Here is a 26,627-nt window from a genome sequence, read left to right on the forward strand (position 1 = left end):
TTTAGATGATAAACTAAAAAATGAAAATGGATTGTGTTTGATCCTTCCAACCACAAACCAAAACTTTCAGAATTGCACACACCTTTTCAGTTAATGCACATCCTTTTTCTGCAGACAAGTGTCAGCCTTTGGAAAGCGACAGAATGGGAATCAGGATAGTTGGCAGAATGACACGTTGGAATAACCAAAAGCTCCTTTATAAGATCAACCTTCAAGTACCTTGTCTGATTTCTTAGCAGAGACTAGGATAGTCGTGCACCTTCAAAATCTGATAGTCATGAACCTCATTCTTTCAAGCAGAATTGGGTGTTCTCTAATGTGTTTAGGTCTTCATTTATTTGAGCTGAAGTTCCCTGCTTCCTCTTTGGAACAATCTTCCAAAGTATAGTGTACCTTCCAAAGGGCCTTCTTACTGAGGTCCTTTCTTCACACCTTCCCCTTATAATAAAGGAGATTGATTAGGGTCCCCTTTTTTGTCAGCCACCCACATAAGTGAACACATTAGCCATGCAAGAACATATTCTTCCCTCTCTTTTTTTGTTCTGTGAGTGCAAATCCATTTCTTTCCTTGACCCAAGACCACTGCAAATAATACCCAGCAAAAGCCATGAGAGTGTAAGGAAAACAAATATAAAGCAATGATTCCTTTCCCCAAGAGAATAAAGTAACTTTTTTATTTAAGCAAAATGAGGAGAGAAGCTGTAATAATAAGGATAACAGCAGCCACCCAACACATACTTTCAAGGAAATCCATTGGTTCCAAAACTAAAAGTAATTGGGGCAGGGAGAGAAAACCATGCCTTTTGAGAGGCATCATATTATTTATTTATTTATTAGAAAAGCAGTGAGAGAACAATAATAAGACAAGGTTTAGAAGCATTGAATCCTAGGGTTGGGAGGGACCTCAGTGATCTTCTAGTCCAAACCCCTACTGATGTAGGAAGTTCACTACTATAGCCCTTGCCATATACCATGTGGTGGTGTCCTGGAGGGATTGGTCAGATGATCAGGAAGAAAGATAGGAGGAGCTCAGGAAGTTAGAACTAGATGACCCAGGGGAGGGTCCCAGTAGGCTTGGGAAGGCAACACTGGAGCCTCAAGAAACATCAGAGCTAGAGTTACTAATGAGTTAAGCAGTCACTGTTAGCCAAACCCCACTGACTGCATTTTCAGTTTCAGACAGGGTGTTTCCCCAGCCCTACATAGAGATGCCCAGAATTGGACCTGGAACTTCTGCCTGCAAAACAAGTTCTGTACCACTGAGCTATTGCCCTTTCCTGCTTTAAAAAAAATCCAGGTGACCTGGATGTTAGGACTTTAGGACTTTAGGTCTGGTGGGTTCTAATTGGCTTGTAGGAAGTTGCCTTGCACTGTCAGACCATTGCTCCATTGTCCTTCCCAAAATCCAACCAATTGATGGGCTACGTTGGTTATATTGATGCATCCATTCCCCCACCCCCAACTGCCCTATATTCATTCATACTTTTGTATGTCAAAACTCATCCCAGAAATCCTCTGTCGAGCCAGAATGGGATGCCCTTGAGAACTGTACTCATGGGAATGCCCAAGCACATTCCCATGTGGTTACTTTGCTTGCCGATCATGGGTAGTAGAACATATACTTGGACACTTCCTATTTCTGAAGTGTGTGCCCTATTAATCCCCTATTGTCACCCCCCTGGCAGTGTACACAGTGTTTTGCTAATCAGACAGTCAGTTTTCTCAACCCTGCCCACCCTTAATTGTAACTAATGAGGAGAGTTGTGCGTTTTTAGGTCCTTGTTCCACAGAGCACTTTAAATAGAAACTGCCATGGGCAGTGTTGAAAATATGAGCTAAATAATGCAAGATTGTTAGCAGAAAAATATGGCGCTATTAAATTAGACCAAATGCTCATTTAAAAAAAAAACAAAAACACCATGAACTCCTTATTTACCCAGACTTCCAAACTGTTTGACCTTTCTTTTTGTAATCAGAAAAATTCATAATCATCCAGGTAAGTTAATTGTTATCAAATGCTCCAAGTCTGCTGATTATATAAATAATGAATTTGAATTATGACACACGGGCAGCTGGAAAACGTGGATTTTCCTCTGAAAGTATCTTTCTGGGGCATGTTCTGGGGAAAACTGACTTCAAGCCAAGTATGGCCAATAGCAGGATGCCTAGGAGACCTGAGAAAGTTCTCAAGGATGGCAGGAGTTAATCCAACACAGGCTGAGACTCCACCTGCACTTCAGTTTTAAAGTAGGATTATACCCCTTTAAAGTGTCATGGCTTTCCTGAAAGAAATTGGGAAGTGTAGCAGACCCTCCAAGTTCTCCAAATTTCCCTATTTTCCAGGGACAGTCCTGGTTTCTGACTTGATCCTGGGATGTCCTGCTTTTCCTTAGGACTTCCCTATTTCCATCAGAGAAATATTGGAAAGTATGGTAGGACATCCCAGTTTTAATCAGATAAATGTATGGTGTAGTTTGTTAAGAGTGCTAAGAGTTGTTAGGGGACCCCCATTTCCCTCACAGGGGCCCCTAGCAAGAGGGATTGTGTCTGGAAACCCCTCTGAAAACTGTTGTCATGAAAACAAAATTCAGCAGCATGAAAATAGCATAGAGTTGAGCCAGCAGAAAACACCAAATTAACCAATGGCCTGTTAAAAATTCCAAGTCTTTATCAACTGCCCGAAGCAGTGTTGTGATTGGGCCTGGCAGGCCTCACTCAGCAAGGAATTCCATAGGGGATGTATAATAATAGTAGGGGCTCCACCTCTTTTTATTAGCCTCGCCTCTTGTGGTTGAGAAATTTGGAGCAATGCCCCAGGTGTCAATCAGAACCTGTGAGGAGGAGAATATAGGAAAAAGTGGTTCCTGAGATAACTGGGCCCCAAGACCTCGAGGGCTTGAAATCTTAAAACCTCCACTCTGGATTAGCCCAGAAACAAATCAGCAGCAAGGAGAATTGTTTTAGGTTCTGAGTAGGAGGATGGGGGCACAGCATTTGTGCTGTGGTGTGCCCCACCTGTACTATAGATGGAAAGATCTGGCAATTTCAGTTTTCTCATTTTCTCATTTTTCTGACAATAAATCCAGTTCTCTGTAGCCTACTTCTGCAGCAATTAGAATTTTTTAAAAAAAATCCTTATGAAAAATTTTCAGCATCTTAGTAGGAATTTTTTGCTGATAAATACAGTTTTGTATGCGGTTTTGACTAATGTACATTCTTTGCAAGCAATTTATTCTCATATAATACACTTTTGTATGATATTTTTACTAACATGGTCACTTTTAGTTACACTTTTACCTAATATATGCACATTTGTAAACACTGTTTGCTTGGAAAACTGCATTGCAAAATTTGGACAAATGCATATTTGGAAGGATGGCAGTTTTGGTTCTCATGTGGCTTTGGAAAAGTATGAATTGCCTGGATTTCCCTTTAAATCCAGACTGAATAGAATTTTTCCTCCATCCCTAACTCCCTACTTAGACTCTGAAGTGATAGAATCCTATCTACCACCTCAGGATATCTTTGATTTCATTCTGCTGTGAACATAAGGCTGCACCAAACTCCCAATAAATTCAGTGAGACTTAGCAGTTCAATTACACATGCCTATGATTGAGTTTTTGGTGACCAGCCTTCCCTTCTAAAGATTCAGTGACAATTTTGTGTTCTTTTAAGGATGTATATTTTTTCCTATGTCCTACAACATAGTAAAGAAAGTTGTTGCTGTAAATAAGACACCTTGAAGCTTGAAATTATAAATAGGCAGGCTAGGTGTGATCCAATTCCTGGGTCTGTGTAAAGCTGAAAAGAGTTCACCCAAGCCCAGGAAAACCCCTCACCTCCAGCTCAACTGCCAGATCCAGGGGAGGCATTGTTGCCATCCTGCAACAGCGCTCAACCTGGAGGTAAGCGTCATTTTTCAAAATTGCACCTGAGTCTCCTATGACTCCACTGTATCATCCCAGTGCCCCGCCCCCCAGGGAAGTATTGCCCTCTTTGGGAAACGCTGAGTGGAATTCACTCCTGCAAGAGGTATTGATGGTCAAAAAGGTATTGAGTGACTTTAAAAGAGGATTAGACAAATTCATGCGGTGGGGTGGGGTGTGTGTTAAGGATACAGTTGTGGCTACAACTGTAATGGTGATGTTCCACTTCCACTTTCAGTGAATACCAGTTGCTGACAGCCCCAAGTGATAGCTGTCGCACTCAAGTCCTCTTTGTGGTCTTCCTTATAGGCATTTAGTTGGCCACTGTGAGAGCAGGATGTTGGACTAGATTGGGCCCCTTTGGCCAAATCCATCAGGTCTCTTCTCCTATTTTTATATTGCCTTTTATAAGCCCTCTTCCTTTGGCCACAGAAATAATTTTGAAACACTGATTTGTGTGTGTGTGTGTGTGTGTGTTTGTGTGTGTGTGTGAATATATAGTTGCAACATGGTGCACCAATCAGCAGGATCTGGCATCTCCTGTTGTGGCAAATTCCTCCCCAGGGTTTGTCTTTGATGGTTTGTAACCATCCAACATGTCAGTCTTATTCCAAACCCCTTTGGCTTTGGTGTACCCAATTAAAGTGACAAAAAGAGGCATGATGGGGAAATACAGTCCTCATTAAGACATCTGTCATCCTTTGACTCTGCTCTTAACGGGCTGTGCTTCCTATCATGCCTAATGAAACTCAGAATGTGACAGATTGGGTTGCAACATTCCTGTGCGGTCTGTAAATACTTGATGTTAACACCATGATAAGAGGCAGTGTGAGCTGTTTTAACGGTGTTTGTCTAGCGCAGTGAAAGGTGAGCATTTTAAACCCACTTTTCCACCCTTAATATTTCATCTTATGATTTCAAACAGTGGTGGCTAGCTTGTGCCTCTCGAGATGCTGCTGGATGCCAAATAAATCAGGTCCAGCCAGCATAGCCAATGGCCAGGAATGATGGGAGTTGTAGTCCAACAACATCAGGGACAGGGTTGTCATCTTGAAGGGGGGATATGAATAATTATGGAAGGCTAAAAAAGAAAACAGCTGGTTATTATGGGCCTGGGTTTCTGGGGAAGACAAACAGCACCCAAGGCTTAGAGACTGTGTTATTTCATTATTATTATTATTTTGTTCTAGTCTATAATGACTGTATGTAAAATGGATAACACAACATGGGTTGGATCTAAACTAAGGCTATGTATACATCATAGTGGCTTTTCAAAACACATGTGTACACTTCTGTACACACCTGAGAGGGGGTGGGGATGTCTTGACCCAATGCCTATTACCTGATTTTGTGCCCCACACTGAACTCTAGTTCACTGAAGCTGTCATCTGCACATACGTATTGGGTATGTGAAATGTACATGCCTCTGCTTAAGCATGATTCCATTTTCATATTGAATGGCAGCTGATTTGAAGGAAAGTGCATCAAACAGGAGTATTTCTCAAGAAGCTACAGGATACCCATAGCTTGTGGCTGATGTCCTGTGCATTTGACTTCAGACGTCAGCAGAGGGTGCATGCAGGGGCAGGAATAAAATGGGTAATGTTTACACAGCCCAAGTTACTTGAACATTGGTTTCATTGAAATAAATGGTACAAATTAGCAATAACTTTATAGTTTCAATGAAAATGAAGTTCGTTCAACATGGTCTGTATCTACCACACAATATTTCTTGGTAATACCGTAGTATTGCTGAATATCATATACCGGTATTCTAGTAATTAGTCACTCCCCCTCAAGCATAGGTGATAACATCTGAATACAGATGCCTTGCTAGAGAGTTTGTCCATTTACCTCGGTGTTGCCTTCCCCAGCTTGTAGCCATTCATATGTTTTTGGACTACGACTCCCATCAGCCCCAGCCACCATTACCAATGGTCAGAGAAGAAGGGAATTGTTGTCCAAAACATCTAGAGAGCACCAGGTTGAGGAAGCTGGTCTCTTTTGAGCGGCAGCAGTTCTCCAGGGTCTCGGGAAGGGTCTTTCCGATCACCTGCCTACCGGATCCTTGTAAATTGCTTCAGAGTAGAAATGTGTATGATTATATCAATGTGTTCCAAGATGTCATAAGCCCTGTAAAGATATCCTAGAGGAGGTAGTCAGATCAAGAGGAAGTTGTGGGAAGAGCTCAAAGAGCTAGAGCAGCCTTTCTCAACCTTGGGTCCCTAGATGTTGTTGGACTATAACTCCCATCATTCCTAGCCAGCATGGCTAGTGGTTAGGGATGAGTTTTAGTTCAAGAACATATGGGGACCCAAGGTTGAGAAAGGCTGAACTAGAGTCTGATGATCCCAGGGTGGTACTTGTTACCCACTTGAAATGAATTATTTGTGACAGACACAGATTATGAAAGGACTGTTACAGGGGTCTCCCCCAAAGAACAATTTGGAACAACAAATAGAGGAAAAAGAAGAAAAAGAAGTAAAGGAAATAAAACAAAAGGAGCAGCAGATTTAGAAACCTGAGCAAATTGTGAGAGAGGCTGCAAAGGACAAATCTCCTAACCAGAAGGCTCCAGTCCAAGAAAAAAATCAGGATCCTGTACTCTCAGTGAGAGAGGGAGTTCAGGCTCCTGTCGAGGACAACCAAGTAGAGACAAAAGATCAGAATGAGATTTGGCATTGGGGGGACAAGAAGAAGGAAGACTGGAATGGGAGTGGGGGACAGGAATTGGAACAACAGAAGGAGAGGTGGAGAGAAGGGGGTGGCATGCAATGGGCAAGAGATGGTGTGGGGTGAAATAACAAGGAATTTTAAATAAGGGATGGATTAGATGGTTTGAAATTGGAATGTTACTAGGAGCTGGCCGTGGATCCCAGGGAACTGTCACCTAGGGGAGAGAGCGGTTTTTTAAGGAAAGAAGGGTAATAGGTTAAGAATGAGGGTGATAGATTTAGCAAATGGGAATATTTTTTAGGGAAATTTGTAAGCTAGGGGTTTTTTATAGATGGAATATTTCTTTTTTCTTCTTTAGTAAGGGAATTTTTAGGATTTAAGAGTATAAAATTATGTGAAGATATAGAAAGTATTATTAGATGGGTATGTTATATGGTGAAAACTGCTGAAGCTGGGTATAAAATGGATTTGGGAAGGGTGGGACGGGGAAGTCGAAGTTATGATAAGGATATAGATGGATTGATGTTATTTTCTTCTTCTTTTTTCGTGGTTTTTTTGTATTCTCTTTTTTAATTTTTCCTTTTCTTCTTCTTTTTTTCTCTATGGTATTGATTTTTTTTTCTAAATTTTAGATTATGTTGTTAAGATAAGTGTTTTAAGTTGAAAATCTCCAATAAAATATATATATATATATATATATATATATATATATATATATATATATGAAATGAATTATTTGTTCTTCTGTAATCCTTTATTTTCTTCTGAACCCTGCAGCCTTTGGCATAATTTATACAACAGTTTGTATTCCAATGAAATTATAGTGGAAGAGCTGTCAAAGTGGTAGTGTTTTTATCTCCTCCTCACCTTGTTTCTCATATGTTTTAATTTCTGAATGCTGCTAGGATTTTTAAAGTATTTTTACCTGTGTTTTTAAGAAGGTATATGACCTTTATATTGTAGTAAATTTTAACATCCTGATTTTCCTTCATTGCTTTGTCTGAACGAAGCAGCAAAGCATCTAAAAATCTCTATTATTATTAAAATGATTATTATTATAGCATTACTAACATTACCCTTTGTTGTTTTTCTGCAGAAATTCAACATATTGCATGAAGGTGTCGATGTCCTTGACAGTTGCAGAAAATGAATCTGGGCTTTGCTACAACAGCACAATTCGCTACTTAGAAAAATCAGAAATCACTAGAACAAAGATAATTTCCTGCCCAGATATTGAGGATTATAAAACAGGAAACCAAGAACCAGATGTAATATGGTACAAGGTAATACAGCAATAGGTTTTGTCTTTTTGTTAATGCACTCCAATTTACAGCGAATTTCTTCACTATGACCAGGCTGGAAAGACTTTTGTAGTGCACAGGGAATAAAGAAACTGTATTAATGCTAGTGGGATCCATGCTGCGTTATGTCTAGTCCTTGTGGTCACTTTCTAAATACGGTATTTTATGGGTTCAAGAGCATCTTTAATAGCAAAGAAGTTTACTTCCAGTCCTGGAAGCTTCACCATTCTCCTATAACTGAGCTGCAAGGAAGAGGGAATTCTGGAGGTCAGTGTGCGAAAAGAAAATCCTAGCAATATTATATATTTTTTGAATATTTCTACATGGCTTTTCATTTGCAAAAGGAAATAGCAAAGCCATTCACACAATAATATAATACAGTGATTTCCAATAGACTCATCAGTAATATCATCACAATGATCACAAACATTGAGTATTAATAAAAATTAAGAGTGAAGGATGCAGGTGGCGCTGTGGGTTAAACCACTGAGCCTAGGGCTTGCCAATCAGAAGGTCAGCGGTTCGAATCCCCGCGATGGGGTGAGCTCCCGTTGCTCAGTCCCAGCTCCTGCCCACCTAGCAGTTTGAAAGCATGTCAAAGTGCAAGTAGAGAAATAGGTGGGAAGGTAAACGGCATTTCCGTGTGCTGCTCTTGTTCGCCAGAAGCGGCTTTGTCACGCTGGCCACATGACCTGGAAGCTGTACGCCAGCTCCCTCAGCCAATAATGCGAGATGAGCGCTGCAACCCCAGAGTTGGTCACGACTGGACCTAATGGTCAGGGGTCCCTTTACCTTTACCTTTAAGAGTGAAGGAAAGCTTGGGTAGACATGTATGGCTTCAATTTATTTGATTAGTAGGGTTGTTTTTTTGGTTTTTTTTTTGTCTATAATCTTCCTTTCCTGGCAGTCAAAGGTGGCAAAGGGAAAGAAAAAAAGCTCACGCAAATACAGAATGCATAAAACAAGTGCTAATCATAAAATGAAAAGAGTTTTAAATATGAATGAGGCTTGTTAAAAGCAGCAGCATAACACACTCACAGTCAAGGTAGTTGCAGAGTAAAAGCTAAAGGTAAATGATCCCTGGGATAATGGTCCAGTCAAAGGCGACTATGAGGTTGTGGCGCTCATCTCATTTTCAGGCCGAGGGAGCCGGTGTTTGTCCACAGACAGCTTTCTGGGTCATGTGGCCAGCATGACTAAACTCCTTCTGGTGCAACGGGACACCGTGACATAAACCAGAGTGCGCGGAAACGCCGTTTACCTTCCTGCCACAGTGGTACCTATTGATCTACTTGCACTGGGGTGCTTTCGAACTGCTAGGTTGGCAGGAACTATGACAGAGCAACAGGAGTTCAGTCTGTCGTGGGGATTCGAACCGCCAACCTTCTGATTGGCAAGCCCAAGAAGCTCAGTGGTTTAGACCACAGTGCCACCCGCGTCCCTTTAGTTCCAGAGCAAAAGCACAAGGAGACAGATGGTAAAAGTTTAAAAACCTTTCTTAAAAAGAATTAAAAGGGCATTTGCCACACAGTGGACTACCAGTAAAGTGGGGGCAAGGTGGGTCCTGTTAAGGAGGGAAGCCCACAAAGCAGTGGAACTCTTGAAATTTGCACTTTTAATTGGCAGGCATTGGTGGGCTAACATGGTCCTAACCCCATTTCCCCCACTGAAATCAATAGGATTTAGGCCCTATCTGCCCTGTACTTTTAAAGCACCATCATACCACTTCAAACAGTCATGGCTTTCCTCAACGAATCCTGGGAGCTGTAATTATTTTTATTTTATTTTATTTTATTTTATTTTATTTTATTTTATTTTATTATTTACTGTCCTATACCTGTAGGTCTCAGGGTTGTTCACAAGATAAAATTACAATATAAAAACACAAAACACATAAGTAAAATATAAACAGAAACAACTGGATAACCTCCCACCCCAACACATAAAAAGTTGAAAACAATTAAAAACAGCTAATCCACCTCCTTCCTTCATTTTCCTTCTTTCTCCTTAATTTCATCTAGCCTCCCTCCCTCCCTTCTTCAGGTTAGGATTAACTAGCATGGTGCCCTTCAGAGACCGTTAGACTACAACTCCCATCAGCCCCAGCTAGCATAGTGATTTGTCAGAGATAATGAGTACAGTGGTACCTCGGTTTATGAACACAATTGGTTCCGGAAGTCTGTTCATAAACTGAAGCGTTCGTAAACTGAAGCGAACTTTCCCATTGAAAGTAATGGAAAGTGGATTAATCCGTTCCAGACGGGTCCGTGGACTACTCAACCTGAAGCATACTTAACCCAAAGCATAGGTGTAATTGGTTCTGGAAGTCTGTTCATAAACTGAAGCGTTCATAAACTGAAGCAAACTTTCCCATTGAAAGTAATGGAAAGTGAATTAATCCGTTCCAGATGGGTCCGCGGCGTTTGTAAACTGAAAATTCGTAAACCGGGGTGTTCATAAACCGAGGTTCCACTGTATTGTAGTCAAACAACATCTGGAGGGCATTTGGCTAACACTTTTCTAGTTCTTTGGGGGGGGGTTGTTGATTCATTGTTCTTTATTGCAAAAAATTAAAAGTAATACAAATTTGCATTTATATATATTTATAAAAATAATGGAATGCCACACAAGGCAAGAAATATCTTTACTAGACATAAATTGGAATGTCAGGCAGGGAGTTTCCATCAGTCCAGCACCACTTTGTTTGAGTACAGCTGCCAATGTGAAATTGGCCAATTTGAGTTCCATCTCATCAGCCTCACTGTGTTCGGTTTGTGCACAAATAATTTATTTGGAACTGGGATGACATGCAGGGAGCCATGATATGTCAGAAGAGAGCAGGGAGCCCAGTGATGCTCTGTCAGTCTGTTTTTTCATTCACAAGATCCTTGCATATTTCAACGAAGGCTGACAAAAGCATGCACTGTGACATGGGGCAAGGATAAACGAGATCTTCTTCTTCTCTTGTATCTTGTCAGCTATTAAGGCAGCTTTGCCCCCAGACGTCTGGAGAAATTTATACAAGTTGGTCCAGTTAAAGAGGAAACTGTAAGATGGAGCAACCCTATCCCTGTGCATTGAAGAGGAAGAAGAGTCCCATCCATGGACTGTGGTGTAGTCAGTGGAGGCTGGGGCCTATTGGGGGTAGAAGGGCAAAAGGCAGGGAGAGCCAATCACTTCTGGTTTTGCTCCCAAACTCTTCTCTACTGAGTTTTATAAAGACAATGATGAGACAAAGGAGGGTGCTAAGTAGGAAAGTAGATAGTTGGGGGCTAGCTGAGGACAAGCTGAGCTTGGTGGGAGCAATGCCTCATTCATCCTAATGGACCAACCACCACTGGTTGCGGCTATGTAGGGTTGTATCTAACTAAGTAATCCCGCTGAAATTAGTGGACCTAAATTTGTCATTTTCATTCATTCATTCATTCATTCCAATGAGGCTAACATTGGCTACAGCTCATGATCTTAAAGGTCTTAGGAGAAGGTCCTCTTGTTAGACTTCTATTCATTACAGGGGTGGGGAACTTCAAGCTCACGGCCAAACATGCCCCCAGTTTCTCTATCTGGCCCTTGGGACCCTCCCCAGGTCAAGCTACCCTGAATCCCTCCTTGTGTGTTTCTGTCTGGCTGCAATGTACGCTTGAACACTGATAATGCCTTTTATTTGCATGGATGAAGGGCAGAGAGGGGTGTGTGTAGAAACTAGTCTGCTGTATAAAGGTAAATTTGCAAATCATGGAATCTTAAGAGTTGGAAGGGACCCCAAGAGTCATCTAGTCCAATCCCCTGCAATGCAGGAATTTTTTGTTTGCCTCCAGATCTGCCCACTATTGCCAAGAAGGGAATGTGGATCCCAGGCTGGAACAGGTTCTGCATCCTTGGTGTATTACTTCACTTAAAAGTTAGTTTTTAAGCTGTGTGAGCCCCTGAGCTACTGCTCCAATGACGTGCCTTGATGGTGCCATTGCCTATGTTCATCATGCCGAATGCCCAAGCCAGTCATAGATTACAGCTGAGTGCATTTTTGAAATATAAGAGCAGTGGGGCTTTGAGTTGGATAAGGTCTTCAAAAATACTTGTAAACCGCAATTTCATTTTAAAAAGTCAAGGTGATTTTTCAATCAATTCTTTACTCACCAACTCCAACTATATGTGGGGTTGCCCTTAGGTGTGGTCTATAAGCTCCAGCTGGTGCAGAATGGACCAGACAGACTGCTGGTGGGGGCATCTGGTCAACAACATGTGACACCATTGTTAAAGCAAAGGATCAGCTGACTGTCCAACTGACTGTCCACTTACTGCTGAGCCAGCTGCAGGTCCTTGTGCTAATTTATAAAGCCTTGAAACGCGGAAGTCCAGAGTGCCTTAGGGATCACCCAAACACTTAAATTCCAGCTCGATCACCAAGATAATCTATAGGAGCATCACTAGTTGTCTCCTGAGTTGGTGAGGCTCATCTGACATTGATAGGAAATCAGGCCTCTAGTGTAATTGGTCCACTCCAATGGATTTTCAGCACATGTCTTCTTGAAAAATTTGCTGAAAATTGCTCTATGCTGCCTGCCTTACACAGTCAATTAATAATAATAAAAATCCTATAATAGTTAGCTGATGATCTATGATTTTAAAACTTCATGTGGTTTTAATTGTTGTAAACTGCTTTTATGTTTTTTTATGTTGTTGTTTTTTTTACAAAATTTCAATGAACAAGTATCTTTATACATATATACTAGGTAAATATTGTTAACCTGCATAGTGCGGATGGGGAGATTAAGGCTAACAGAGAATGGCTTACCTGAAGCAGTACCCTTTAGAAGAGTTTGGATTTGATATCCCGCTTTATCACTACCCAAAGGAGTCTCAAAGCGGCTAACAATCTCCTTTCCCCTCCTCCCCCACAACAAACACCCTGTGAGGTGGGTGGGGCTGAGAGACTTCAGAGAAGTGTGACTAGCCCAAGATCACCCAGCAGCTGCATGTGGAGGAGCGGAGACGCGAACCCGCTTCCCCAGATTACAAGTCTACCACTCTTAACCACTACACCACACTGGCTCTCTTTAACCTTGAATCCCCAGGTGCTGTCGGACTACAACTCCCATCAGACCCAACCAATGGTCATAAACGACAAGTGTTGTAGTCTGACAACATACGGTGACCCCAGGTTTAAGAACACTGGCCTAAGTGAGTTCATGGCAGAGGCCAGATTCAAACCAGCGGCTTTCTTATTTGTAGGTTGGTCGCTTTGCCACTGCCACTACACCAGCTCTCCGAACGCTTTCCTCTTTCATTATTAGTGTGCCCCACATAAGTTATACCACATCTGCCTGATGGGTGACAGCTAACTATTAAGCTGTCACATTGATTAAATTGAGCAGAATTGATATTGTACATCAAAAAGAGCAATGTGGCAACAAGACATTAAAAAAAAGAGAAGGAGGGAGAAAACGATTGCTGTGTTGGGAAGCAAAACACATCAGACTATCCCCTGGGTTCCTATATTTTATGCATGTTGAAATTGTGAATTTGCCCCAGTGGGTCTCGCAATGGCAGAACAAACCCTGCAGTTTGGGTTCTTTGACAGTGGCAAGCAAAACTCTTGAGGTTCACAGCAACACATGAAGTTATCTTGCACAGTGTTGAACCACTGGTCTCAGTACTGTATACACCAGGAATCCACAGACTTCCTACCCCCAGGTCCCACTTGTGATAGGTGGGAAATGCTGAGCCCTGGTCACAAAATGGTGACACATGGAGGCAGAGTTTGGCGTAATCGACTGGAAATTACTGGCATCACTAACAGTGTTTTCCTTGTTGTAAAGAGTTCCGTAGCTCAGTTTTCCTCAGGTTGTTGTTGTTGTTTATTCGTTTAGTCGTGTCCAACTCTTCGTGACCCCATGGACCATAGCACGCCAGGCTTGGATGACTATCTGCTATGAATGCTTTCGTTGAGATTCCTGCATTGCAGGGGGTTGGACTAGATTCCCCTTGGGGTCTCTTCCAACTCTACAATTCTCTGATTCTAAGATCTGTATGTTGGATCAATCCATCAACCTCTGATGGATGATTTAGTAGGATCAGGTCCGGCATCACTTTCACTGTACGTGTGTGCCAGTATCCATATTCAGCAGAGTTACATCTCAATGCAGCTTCTTCCTTTGAAACATCTTGGGGGTTGAAGGTACACACAGTAGGTGATAAACACTCATGGATGCCATAACAATTCAGTAGAGGTTTACTTGACAGGCAGAAAAGCATATTGGTAGCAAATATATACAGACATTCGGCACTGCTGTGCTTAGAGACTGTCTCAAGGCAAATCTTTAAAATGTAGTATAAACACTGGCAACTGGGAAACACTGGCCTGCGAGTGCTCCAGTTGGAGAACAGCCTTTACCAAAGGTGTCATGGGCTTTGAAGACACTCAAACCCAGGACGCAAGGGACAAATGTGCTAAGATTTGCACACTTGGCAAATCCACACCGTGATCAACTCCCGCCCAGAAACCAATGTCCCCACTGTGGAAGGATGTGTGGATCCAGAATTGGCCTCCACAGTCACTTATGGACTCATTGTTTAAACCATGTTTATGGAAGACAATCTTGCTCGGCTACGAGTGATCGAAGAAGAAGAAGAAGAAGAAGAAGAAGAAGAAGAAGAAGAAGAAGAAGAAGGAGGAGGAGGAGGAGGAGGAGGAGAAGAAGAAGAAGAAGAAGAAGAAGAAGAAGAAGAAGAAGAAGAAGAAGAAGAAGAAGAAGAAGAAGAAGAAGAAGGAGAAGCAGCTTAGAGTCCAACAAGAGTCCAAGACACTCTCTCTCTCTCTCTCTCTCTCTCTCTCTCTCTCTCTCTCTCTCTGCTTCTCTCACCACAAGATGCAAGCAAGAGACTCACAAGAAGTTACACAGAACCATTGTTATCAGTGCTTCCTGTTGCACTGCACATTTCCAAATAACAGTTCCCACAGAAAACGTCCTAGCATAGACAAAACAATATGAACCTTCTGTTGCTTCTTGAAACTTCTCTGTTCTTCTCTGTTTCTGGAACAAATGATTCTCTCACACAAGAATATCCAACACTCTATCCAACTCTATCTCCAGACCACCCTTGATCAGCATGCAAGGAGTTGCTAGTTCTGCTGTTGGTGTTGAAAGCAACTGAGGAGACACTAGGCATGGGCAGACGCACCTGAAAATGGCTCAAGATCCATTGGTGGGTCTTGTCCCAAACAGTGAAACACTGGTCTACACTGATTGGCAATGGCTCTCTAGACTTTCAGGGGTCATTTCCAGCCCTACCCATCATAGAGATGCACAGGATTGAACTTGGGACCTTCTGCATTCAAAACAAATGCTTTGCCACTGAGCCATGGACTTTCCCCAATATATGTATTCGTCTTATGCAGAGATGACTTCCTGCCATTTGATGTATCAGTGTAGAAGGGGAAAAGCCCAGTCCACAGTACTTAACATATTATTGTGTTTATACATCCAAACATTTGCTCCAGGAGGAATACTTTCCATCAAAACCCTTATATTTAACCATAGTGTAAGTTTTCTTTATTATGGAAATGTTGCCCATGAAATGGCTCTCTTAAGGATTTGCACAATTATGGTCTTTGTTACTGTTTCCGTAGCGCCATTAGGCCTAAAGGATTGTTGTGACAACATGGATTGAGTGCAGGAGTCAATATGTAATTGAATGAGCAAGGCTTAAATAGAAAAGCTGTTCTCCTCTGAGGGGTGGGAGTGGGGGGATGAGAGATGGGAAGTGGGAAGTGGGAAGTGGGGGTGGAATTTAGGCAGCAATATGTGATCTGTCTTTCGGCTCTTCTCTTATTATTGAAGATAGACAATAAAATTTGAAAGAAAACCTATCAGACTGGCAGGTGAAGGGCAGGGAGTTGTTAACGTGACTTTTGTGAGACAAGAATAGAAGAGGTATTAGCAATTTCAAGGCAGAGAAGGTGTAGCTACAAAAACAAACATACCAATTATTCAAAAAGCTTGAGGTTGGGTTTGCCAGCCGGTCCATAATTGATGGGCCCAAATGATAAAACTAAGTGCTTTGAAAGGTAACCAGATTGTAGGTCTGAAAAGCTGGTAAACTACAGGTGGCGACCATTTTAGGTGTGTCCAATTGACATCCGGTCACCAATGTGTGGGTCCATTTGGACCCAGATGGAGGCAAAGCAGGGACAGAACAGGGGGCGGGGCGTAATGGGGCATACGTATAAGTGCTTTGCCAACACATGTGGGAGGCTGGGAATGGAACCCCTGTGTGAAATGGTTGCCACCTATAGAGATACAAATAATAATAATAATAATAATAATAATAATAATAATAATAATAATTCTGCAGTGCCCATGTGAGGACAGTTTAGGGGATGAACCTAAGATCCTTCTGGATCAGGTCAATGACCCAACTAGTCCAGCATCCTCTTCTCATAGTGAACAACTGGATAACTGGATGCTTCTAGAATCATAGAATTGTAGAGTTGGAAGTGGCCACGTTCATCTAGTCCAACTTTCTGTAATGCTGGAATCTTATGGGGTTCAAACCCACAGCCCTGAGATTAAGAATCCCATGCTCTACTGACTGAGCTATCTGATTTAGCATGATTTGAGTGCAACAGCATTACTCACCTGACTTGTGATTCCCAGCAACTGGTCTTCAGAGCATAGCTGCCAAGTTTTCCCTTTTCTCATGAGGAAGCCTATTCAGCATAAGGGAAAATCCCTTAAAAAAAGGGATAACTTGGCAGCTATGCTTCAGAGGCAGATTGCGGAGGTGAAACATAGCCATTAGGGTAACTAGCCATTGATAATCTTCTCTTCCATGGATTTTCTCTAATCATTTTTTAAGCAATTGAAGCTGGGGGCCATCACTACATCTTTGTGATTCCCGTGTGTGTGTTTCATGACTGAGATGATGGTGGGATTGGGCAAGATGTCCTCTGCAGACACATCTGCTTATCACAGCCACTGTTCATAAGCAGACTAGTTTTCTTGTTTTTGTTTTTTTAAAAAAAGCGGGCTAGTAACATTTATGGGCTTATTTGCAAGGCTGCTACTGACAGAACTTTACAAACCCATGCACTGTTGTATTGTTGTTATGTTATGTTTGTTTTATGTTATGTTATGTTGTTATGTTATGTTATGTTTGCTATGTTATGTTGTTATGTTATGTTAAGCCTCTTGCCCTTCTGCTTCTCCATCCCATAACTCCTCCTGAAACTCACGTCATTTTTCCTGTGGGGTGAGGCATTCACCACCCCGTGGAGCCCATTGCCCAGACCTTCGCTTCCTGACTCACTTTTATGAGCCAGGATGGGCAAAGATTAAAGAGACAGGTGGTTGGTTTCACTCATACAAGCAGCCTGTCCTCATCCTCAGAGGTAACAGATTGGAATTGATCCCATGCAACTTGACTAGACAGGACTCTAGCACTCTCCCACCCCGGTCCTGCTCCCATGGTGGAACCTACCTCTTTCTGAATCTGAGCGACTTTATCTGCAAAAAAAGCTTTGTAAAATCATTGCAGGAGATCTTGGGGTCCTCACCAGGATCCAATGGTGGAGGTGGTTCTGTTAGATAGAAAACCACCTGAAAGAGTCTCCTGCTGCTGTTTTCTGCAGATGCAATAGAGGTGATGAAGAGGGTCCTTTTCGCCATCACTATTGCCACTTGGTAGGCTTGACATTGAGCTCTAACCCATGTACTGCCCCTATTGCCCGACTTCCAGAACATGCACTCAGAAAAGTGGGTCTCCCCGATAAGACGTCTGGTGCAAGCTAATACACATGAGTCTAGTCTAGATCGAGATCTAGAAATTTAGGGTGTCTAGCACTCATACTTCCCCCCTTTCATTTCCCCGCTTTCTTTGTTTTTATTTTTACTATTTCTTGGTTTAAACACACACACACACACACACACACACACACACAGACAGGAAAACACACTCACACAAATACAAAATAACAAAATCATAAAATACAAATCAACCACACTGGGGATATGTTAAGAAATGCAATTAACCTTGCAGCAACTCTCTCACCACCCCATTCCTCATTTTGGGTGTACACATTCCCTTATATATAAAAATTCAATATATAATAATAGAATAATAGAATTGTGCAGTTAGAAGGGATCTCAAGGATCATGTAGTCCAACCTCCTGCAATGCAGGAATCACAGCTAAAGAGTCCCTGACAGATGAACATCCAACTCTGTTTAAAAACCTTCACTTTCTGCCTATTCCATCCATTCTTACTGTCACAAAGTTCTTCCTAAGGTTTACTTGGAATCTCCTTTCTTGTAACTTGAAGCCATTGGTTTCAGTCCTCTCCTCTAGAGCAGCAGAAAGCAAACTGCCATGTGACAGCCCTTCAGATAGTTCAATGTGATTTATCATATCTCCTCTAACTCTCCTATTTTTCAGGCTAAACATACTCAACTCCCCCAACTATTCCTCATAAGGCTTGGTTTCCAGACCCTTGATCATCTTGGTCATCATCCTCTGTGCACATTCCAGGTTGTCGTTATCCTTATTAAACTATGGTGCCCAAAGCAGGACACAGTACTCCAGGTGGGATCTGAGCAAGGCAGAATAGAGTGGCACTATTACTTTCCTTGATCTGGACGCTCTATTTCATGCAACATTATTTTACCATGCCAAGTTAAGACTCGGATTTTTTTTATTTTTTTTTTAGGAGTGTAAGCCAAAAATGTGGAGAAATCTAGTAGTTCAGAAAGAGAACACTCTACTAATACAAGATGTTCAGGAAGAAGATGGTGGGAATTATACTTGCGAGCTAAAATTTGAAGGAAAGCTGATACGACGAACAACTGAGTTCAAAGTTACAGGTAAGACTCTTTTGGGGTGAAATTGAAGGGAAAGAGATGAAATGTAGGAGGTCAGAAAAATTGATGCCTAGAATGATTTTTTAGAACTTTTTTTTTACCCTGCCTTATCTTACATTCCAAAGTGGCACTACAGACATCAACAGAACATCATACAATATATTTGCAGCCCACCTGTGCAAATAACCTGTGCAAATAAGGTAACTTAAAAGTCAGCTAGTAGAAACAGACTAGAAAATTAAGTTACATAATCTCTCTGAAAGAGGTAGAGCCTGGGAATCCATGCCCCTACCATTTGCAAATATTTTATCAACATAAGAACATAGCAAGAACCCTGCTGGATAAGGCCAAAGGACCATCTATGCTGAATGTATCTTATTACGGAGCTAACTCCAGATTTTGGTGGAGCTTTGAGCACCAAGATCCCTGTGTGTTTTGGTGGGATCTCTGGCACTTGAATTCCCTATTCATCGATCCTTGTGTAAACAATCAGTGAGCCCTGAAAGACAGGAACGTGCAGGAAGCTGCCTTGTACCAAGTCTGAGGCCTCCATTTCCAGAAGCTGCTGTTTCACAATTTTTTCCCCAGTATGAAGAGACTACAACATTTTGAGCTTGTTAAAGCATGCACATAAGGCTAACAAAACCATAGGTGTTCATATGCAGTTTGGGGTGTCTCGTTGGTGAGAAGTATTCAATTGTTGCACTTGGCTCTTCATATCAAACCTACTGTTGGACTTAGGACCAATGAGAATGGTTCAAGTCTGCCTAAGCAGCTTCTTTCGGTAGACCACTGAGCATTTTTTCACCTGTCTTTTTGGGGGTGTGGGGTGTGGGGGTGATGCATGTGTGATCTGAAGGCACATGACACACCCACCTTCCAATGTCTAGAGCAGGTGTCCCAATGATCCACCTTGGTTACATTATTGAAATGCATAGCTTGTTTTCCCATCTACCTTCAGAAAACTACGAATGGAATACTTGTTTCCATAAATTCTCACACTGAATTCTTATGACATTGCTGCTGGGGGAGGAAGTGGTTCCCTTTGCCCCAACTTTTCACTCTAGTTTTGCAGAAGACAGTGTCCCATCTCCATTACTGCCTCTTGATGGTCTTCTTTCAAATGCCAATTTAAACTGCCCGGTTACTTCTGAAATTTGTGTGTGCAGCAATCAGTTGCTCTGGCCATGACAAATTATTCCACTCAATTACCTCAATTGAATGCTTCTGCTTGAACTCCCTGTTCACTTAATCTCTCTTAAATCTCATTAATTCCCTAATTTTCAAATTGTGCCTACTGTTAGTGGGAGGGCATCTGCTGTGGTAGTTGTTCCGTATTGGATGCCCTTCTCAACTGGAACATCCTTCCTGAATTTCGTTTAAGCCAAAGACAAATGGCGTGGAAGTCCCACTTTCCAGTTTGGATGACAAACCAAAGCAAGCCTATATCCTTAAACCCCAGCATCTTTCTCATGCTGTAATATCAAAGTAAACATCACAATCAGACTTAGATCAAAAGTAGGTACCTCCAGAATGGAGACTAGTGGACCCCATGAAGTTTCTCATTAGCAGATAGCATCTAGAGCAGGGGTCAGCAACCTTTTTCAGCTGTGGGCCGGACTATTTTTTTTGGGGGGGGGGATGAACGAATTCCTGTGCCCCACAAATAACCCAGGAATAAATAAAAGGACACATTCTACTCATGTAAAAACACACTGATTCCCGGACCGTCTGCGGGCCGAATTGAGAAGGCAATTGGACCACATCCGGCCCCTGGGCCTTAGGTTGCCTACCCCTGACCTAGACAGATGAGACACACAGATCACCTAGTCAGACTCTTCCCTACTGAGGTGCGAGGTATTATATATCCATTTAAATTATACGGCTATTTCTTTATTCACTTTCTTTATTCCTTCGATTTAAAGCCCCCACTTCTTCCTGAGGGAGCCTAGGTCAGCAAATACACCAGTAATAAAGAGCACATTTTATAAAGCATTCTAAAAACAGTTACAAACATTCCAAAAACAGTTTTAAAACATTCTCTTGAGCAGTAATTTGAAGAAAACACCCATCAGGCTCCACCCCATGAACCTGACTCACCCCAGCTTCCACCCACAGGATGCTGGCAGCCCTTTGAGTTGACAGGATGTAATTGCAAGCATTTGCTCTGCCATATCCTATATAATAAAGTCCCTGTGTCTCTGCATCCAGATTCCCTGTGTCCCGTTTTCCGCGCTACTGAGCATGTGCCCCAGGGACACAGGGATTGGACGCAGAGACTGCACGCACGCGCGCACGCACACACACACACACTCTCCCCACCCCGCCCCCCACCCCTCTGCCCTGCACTGGCTCAATAAGCAGTTAAAACAGAGGCCACCAGGTGGAAGGCAGGAGCAGGCAGCAAGGCTCCTAAGCAGGGCAGGCCCTCTCTCAACGTGCCCAAGGGCCTGAGGAGGAAGCCGGGACGACCAAAAAATCGAGGCCCCGGCTTCTCCTCACTAACAGGCCCAAAATTGAGGCCCAAACAGCGCAAGCAACCGGGAGACCCCCGCTGGGCCATAACAGCCAGGAAAGGCGCGGGGAGGCCACCAAATGCTCAGCGCCAACCGCGGGACCCTCAGAAAGTGCCGGGGTGGGCGCAAGCCCCCCGGACGGCAAAGCTCGCTCCCGGACGCAGCAGGCGACTGAAAAACAGCAGCGGAGGCCAACAAAAGTAGCGGGAGCCACCCCCACCCCTCCGAATAACTTGGCGTACAGAATTCGGCCACTGGGCCCTGGCAGCAGCAGCGCTATTGACGGGGGGAAATTAGGAACCAAACGGCAGGCGCAAAAAGTGCGTGAAAACAGGGTGGGGAGGGATCCACACTCCAAACACAAGCTTCGGAGGGGGTAAAGGAAGAAATACCCCCCCCACACACCCCAGCCGAGCCCGGGCTGTAAAGGTAAAAAAGGGGGGGGACTTTGGCTTTGGGTTTGGGAACGGGGGGAGAAAATTAGGGATAAATTAAGGATCAAAGGGAGGGGGGAAGGAACAATCAATTAGACAAGGAATAAAAGTCCCCCACACGCCGCTGCCACCGAAAAAGGCCGAATGTTCTAGCGCCCGTTTATTTTATAAGTTGACTCTGTATTTCGGTTGGAAAGTTTTTGTATTTCTTCTTTTTTGTATTTTGTATTCATACAGTACATATTGGAAAATAAAAGAGTTTGCTTTAAAAAAAAAATCCACCACGTTGCAATCATGAGTTTTGGCATCCAAGAATAAAGTTGCACATTATAGGAGGCAAATTATGCAAAGAACTACTCCTCTAAATGTGTCCCACACTCTGTTCTTCTCTCACTATAATGAATTTATAATTTGAAATAAATTGCTAATGTAATGCTGAGCTAATGCAAGAGCCCCCAAACCTGGTGGGGCGATCAATGGTCCCTTGATCTTTAATGGCACAGCTGCCCTCGCACTTCTGGTGAAACTCTTCTAGAAATCATTGCTGCCTAGGAACACAAGAACTGCTGCACTAGGTCAGACCAAGGGTCCCATCACCGACAGCAAGGACAGGTCCCAGGGTTCGGAGAAGCGCTGCGGAAGCGCTTCTCCCACCCCCGGGATGTTCTAGCGCCCGTTATTGAACGGGCTGAAATACACTAGTTTTCTTATAAAGGTGCAAAATGCTTACCATTTTGAATTTTCTGAAAGAAAGCTGCTTCCTTTACCAACAGAGAAATAGGTCAAGTGATGACACGGATGGCAGTGAAGCGACCATGGCATTCTTTGCAGCTGGCATTCGCACCATCCATAGCTTATTTTCAAGTGCCATGTAGGATGTGCCCCCCCCCAATATTTCACAGAGCCGTCTTTTGTGCAGATGGCAGCAATTTGCATGAAATTTGAATAAGCTAATTTATTGTCTAGGTGCAAAACTAGAAATGACTACTGTGATTTAAAAAGAAATGCAATACATCCCACCATTGTGAGGAAGGTTGTTCCCTTGTGCCCTGTGCCCCTACTTAGTCTGGTGTCTAGATGCTCCCTGTTGGTGAGTAGCTTCAAGACTCCCCCTACTCTCCCTACTGATAGTTTTTTTATCTTGACCAGGCAGCTCCTCAGATACAGGATTGTCCTTGGACAGATGACTATTCTCCCTAATGTAGGGGGCATGGCCACCTTAAATATATCTTTTCTCTCCCCAAAAGGATGGCTACCAAAGCCACCTCCTCCCTAGCTCCCTCAACATCCCCAAAGACTTCCTCCTACCCATCTGTTTGACATTAAATTAGCAAGAACAGCTTCCTATTAAGAGAAAATATTGAATGGGCAGTTTGAATTCAACTGTGGATCTCTTTGCTCTTCTTATGGAATAGATGCAGCTCAAATGCTTTCAGCAACATTTTACCATCTTGGATAGGTAAAAGAAGGGCAGAGTGCAAGGGGAGGAGTGTGGTAGCATTGCACATCCATGGTCAATGGTCAAGGATGGTGGGAGTTGCAGTCCATAACATCTGGAGGACACCACTTGTGGCCACCCGTGAAGCAGAGGGTGGTTGGGGAAACAGTCCAGATGTTGCTGAACTACAGATCCCATTGTTACGGACAATTGGTCATGCTGACTGAGGCTGATGAGAGAATCTCCTCCAGGGCTGGCCCACCCATGAGTCAAGGTGAGGCAACCAATCAAGCCTGGAATCTTTCAAACCCCTGCCTGGAAATGCCAGGGACTCAACCTGACACCATAGAGTCAAGAAGTTGTACATCTTCTCCCTACATTTCTCAAAAAAAGGGGGACATAGAGATTGTGATTTAGGACTAGTGCCAGAAAATAGAGACTGGTCCTGGTAAATATGGAGAGTTGGGTTACGTGGTTTTATAGAGGAGCAATCATGTGAAATATTCAGTGCTTTTTGCATTTAGATGTGTTGTGGCGTTTCTCAGGTAGATTTTTTAAAAAATATAGTGCTGCTATTATATATTGTGATCTTGCACAAGAACCAATGGGTTGGATCAAAGGCCGCCTTCTCCGTGCCTGGGATTAAATGCCATTGAACACAGTGGGATTCCAGTTAACCGTGGTATGTGTGTGAATGCCACAGGTGTGTAAGGCAGGGTCAATTGCCTTTATTTTCTCATATATGGGTAGTGCCTTCTGAACTGAAGCACACATGTGCTGCAGCTGCATGCAAGTACATCAGGTGGTTGTGAGTAAGTGACGAAGAGATGCCTGGTGAATTGTAGTCTTCTGAATATGTAAAGCAGCTCCATTGAGAAACAATGTGAAATTGTGTGAGGCAAGCTACAGTTCTGTTTCTGGTATCAGAACTGTGACAGCATCACTTCTACTACCACTATTACTTTCTGCCTTTCCTGCAAGGAGCTCAAGGAGGCATACATGCATCTCTCCCTCTCCATGATATCCTCCCAACAACATAGGTTAGATGGGGAGATGGCAACTGGTCCAAGATATCCCAGTGAGCTTCAAGGCTGAATGGGGATTTGAACCCTGGTCTCCCAGATCCTAGTTCAACACTCTAGCCACTATACCACACCAACTTTGCTTGATCTCACAATCACTATTTGCCACTGAGTATGCCCAGGTTAACCAGCCCTGTAGAACTGGGATAGGGAACCTGTGGCTCTCAAATTCTGGTTGGGGCTGATGGGAGTTGGAGTCCAACAACCTCTGGAGATCCTCAGGTTCCCCATCCCTACTGTAGCAGAAGAAATGGAACCACTCCACCACTCCCTATGCAACAGGCAGGTAGATAGGCAAAGTTACCCGTCTTCATCAAGATAATATACTGCCTGCAAGATGGGCAGGTAAATTACCAGTGTAAGCAGTTGTGTTCATTTGCAGGTAATGATGGACTTCAAAATGGAGAGAGAGAAATATACAACCTCAGCATATCAAAGTTATTGAGAAGAAAATGTGTCAGTGTTCTGGATGATTCAATAAAAGCTGCTCTTTAATTTTTGGTACCCAAGTCAATAAAGATATGAGATGTGCCTGTTGACTGAGTAGAAGCTGTTTGTATGCTCATTGATGTGAAATGATTCCAAAAGACAAATGGAGGGGGGTATTATGCCAGATTTCCCTTAGAAGTACTGTAAAAGACGCAATGAGAAATGTAGCAATATGCTGCAGTCTATGAATTATATATCATCCAGCTACTCCAAGTGCTTTGCTTTACAGCTTCCCAAGCTGCCTGCCTGTATTGTGAACATGCAAAGTAATTAGAATGGCAAATAATGTTCTCTTTTATCATATTGTGATGGGTTCCTCCATCACTTTCTTTAGTCAACTTAATACCCTTTCTCTCATGTCTTAAATCAGCAGATGATAGAGCTCTGCACAAATGGACTCTTTCAAAATTCTCCACCCTGTTTGTGGGGAGGGTAAATTGGGGGGAGGTGTTCACTGAATTTCTGTAGGACAAGGATAAAAGGGATAAATGATTCCTATGTTCCACCATCAACTTCTTATTTTCTCCGAGAAGCTCTTGGAGCTGAGGCTCACCATTACTTTTGCCAGTGGCACAGTGTTATTTATTTTGCCCTAATTTCTTCTTCAGTGGTGGTGTCCCAAGTGACACCTTTGTTAGAAAACCAGCCACCATTCTGCATTCTCCACAACACCCCAGACCTACTATTATTCTGGGTCATTGTGGGTGGAAAACAGCAGCACCCGCCCACTCCAATAATGGATAATGGTGGAGAATAGTGGAACAAAATTCTGCAAAAGTTCTTTTCCTTCTAAGGTGGGGGAAAGAAAATTTCGGGGGGTGGTGGACTTATGAAAAATGCTGTATCAGATCTAGTTTGTAACTTGGGTGGAATCTGTACACATATAAAACGTTTTGAAAACACATTGAATTTTCCATAAGGCTCACGATCGCCATCTAGTGCCACATTGTATATTGCACTTAAAACACATTTTAAAACTTTTATTTGCAGCTGTATGGCTGAGTCCTTGGTGACTTAGCCACACACACAGCTTCAGCAGCTCCTGACAATGCAGCAGGTCAGACTTCCAGTTCAGCTCCTAAGACCTAATTTTCAAAGATATGATCAATCTCTAAGCAGAGCCTGGGTGACATAGCAGCAGAGCCTCTGTGTAGTAGTGGGTGCCCTGCATGAACAGGACATTGGACTAGATGACTTTTGAGGTTCCTCCCAATTCTATGTTTCTAGGCTGCTCACTGCAGACGACAAATAATGACTGAAAGTTGGGTGCTCCTCAATATAAAGAAAAGCTCTGAACGTAGCATGTCAGGAAAAATTGGCTGGATAAGAACTATTCTCTCTGGCTTGCTAGTTTTCTGTCTGCAGGGATGACGATGATTTTGTATAAAGAGTATTCAGTCATGATAACCTCCCCCTGCGGTCTGAAGCAGTATAGCCCAGAGCCAGGTTTACCATTTCAGTGAGAAGTAGATCTCACTTAGCCTGAACCTGGAGTCTGGCATATGAGATGTGACAGGATCAGAGCACTAGTTGGTATCGCTGCAAGCAACTGTTGTTTCCCCATGATCCTCCCCAACATGCAGATGCTAATAAATTACAGATGCTGGCTTTGTCCTTTGCAATTCTAAAGATGAAAGGACAGGTGAAAAACACACAAGCACATTTAATCTCCTTGAGTTGTGAGCATTTCTCAGGTGCTTTGCAGATATGCTTGGCTGACATGTGGATATAATTTGTTCATTCTGTATTTGCATGCTGGCTATGAATCCCATCTATGTTTCTTGGGACATAGGAATGTGCCTTGAACAGAGCCAGGGCTTTGGGTGCATCTAGTTCAGTACTGTCTACACTGCCTGGCAGTAGCTCTCTGGGGTTGCAGGCAGGGAGTTTTCCCCAGCCCTGCCTGGAG

At 42.9% G+C, this 26,627-nt stretch overlaps 1 protein-coding gene across 1 annotated transcript in view; it reads left to right on the plus strand.

Annotated features, from left to right (window-relative positions):
• The window catches only part of IL1RAPL2 (interleukin 1 receptor accessory protein like 2), a 497,668-nt gene that overhangs the window by 291,732 nt on the left and 179,309 nt on the right, over positions 1-26,627 (plus strand). The window contains exons 4-5 of the mRNA XM_060270509.1: positions 7,700-7,886; positions 18,609-18,762. Of these exons, the coding sequence (XP_060126492.1) occupies positions 7,700-7,886; positions 18,609-18,762 (341 nt within the window). The remainder of the gene's footprint in view (positions 1-7,699; positions 7,887-18,608; positions 18,763-26,627) is intronic.

The sequence above is a fragment of the Zootoca vivipara genome, chromosome Z, assembly GCF_963506605.1.
Source record: "Zootoca vivipara chromosome Z, rZooViv1.1, whole genome shotgun sequence".
NCBI lineage: Eukaryota > Metazoa > Chordata > Lepidosauria > Squamata > Lacertidae > Zootoca > Zootoca vivipara.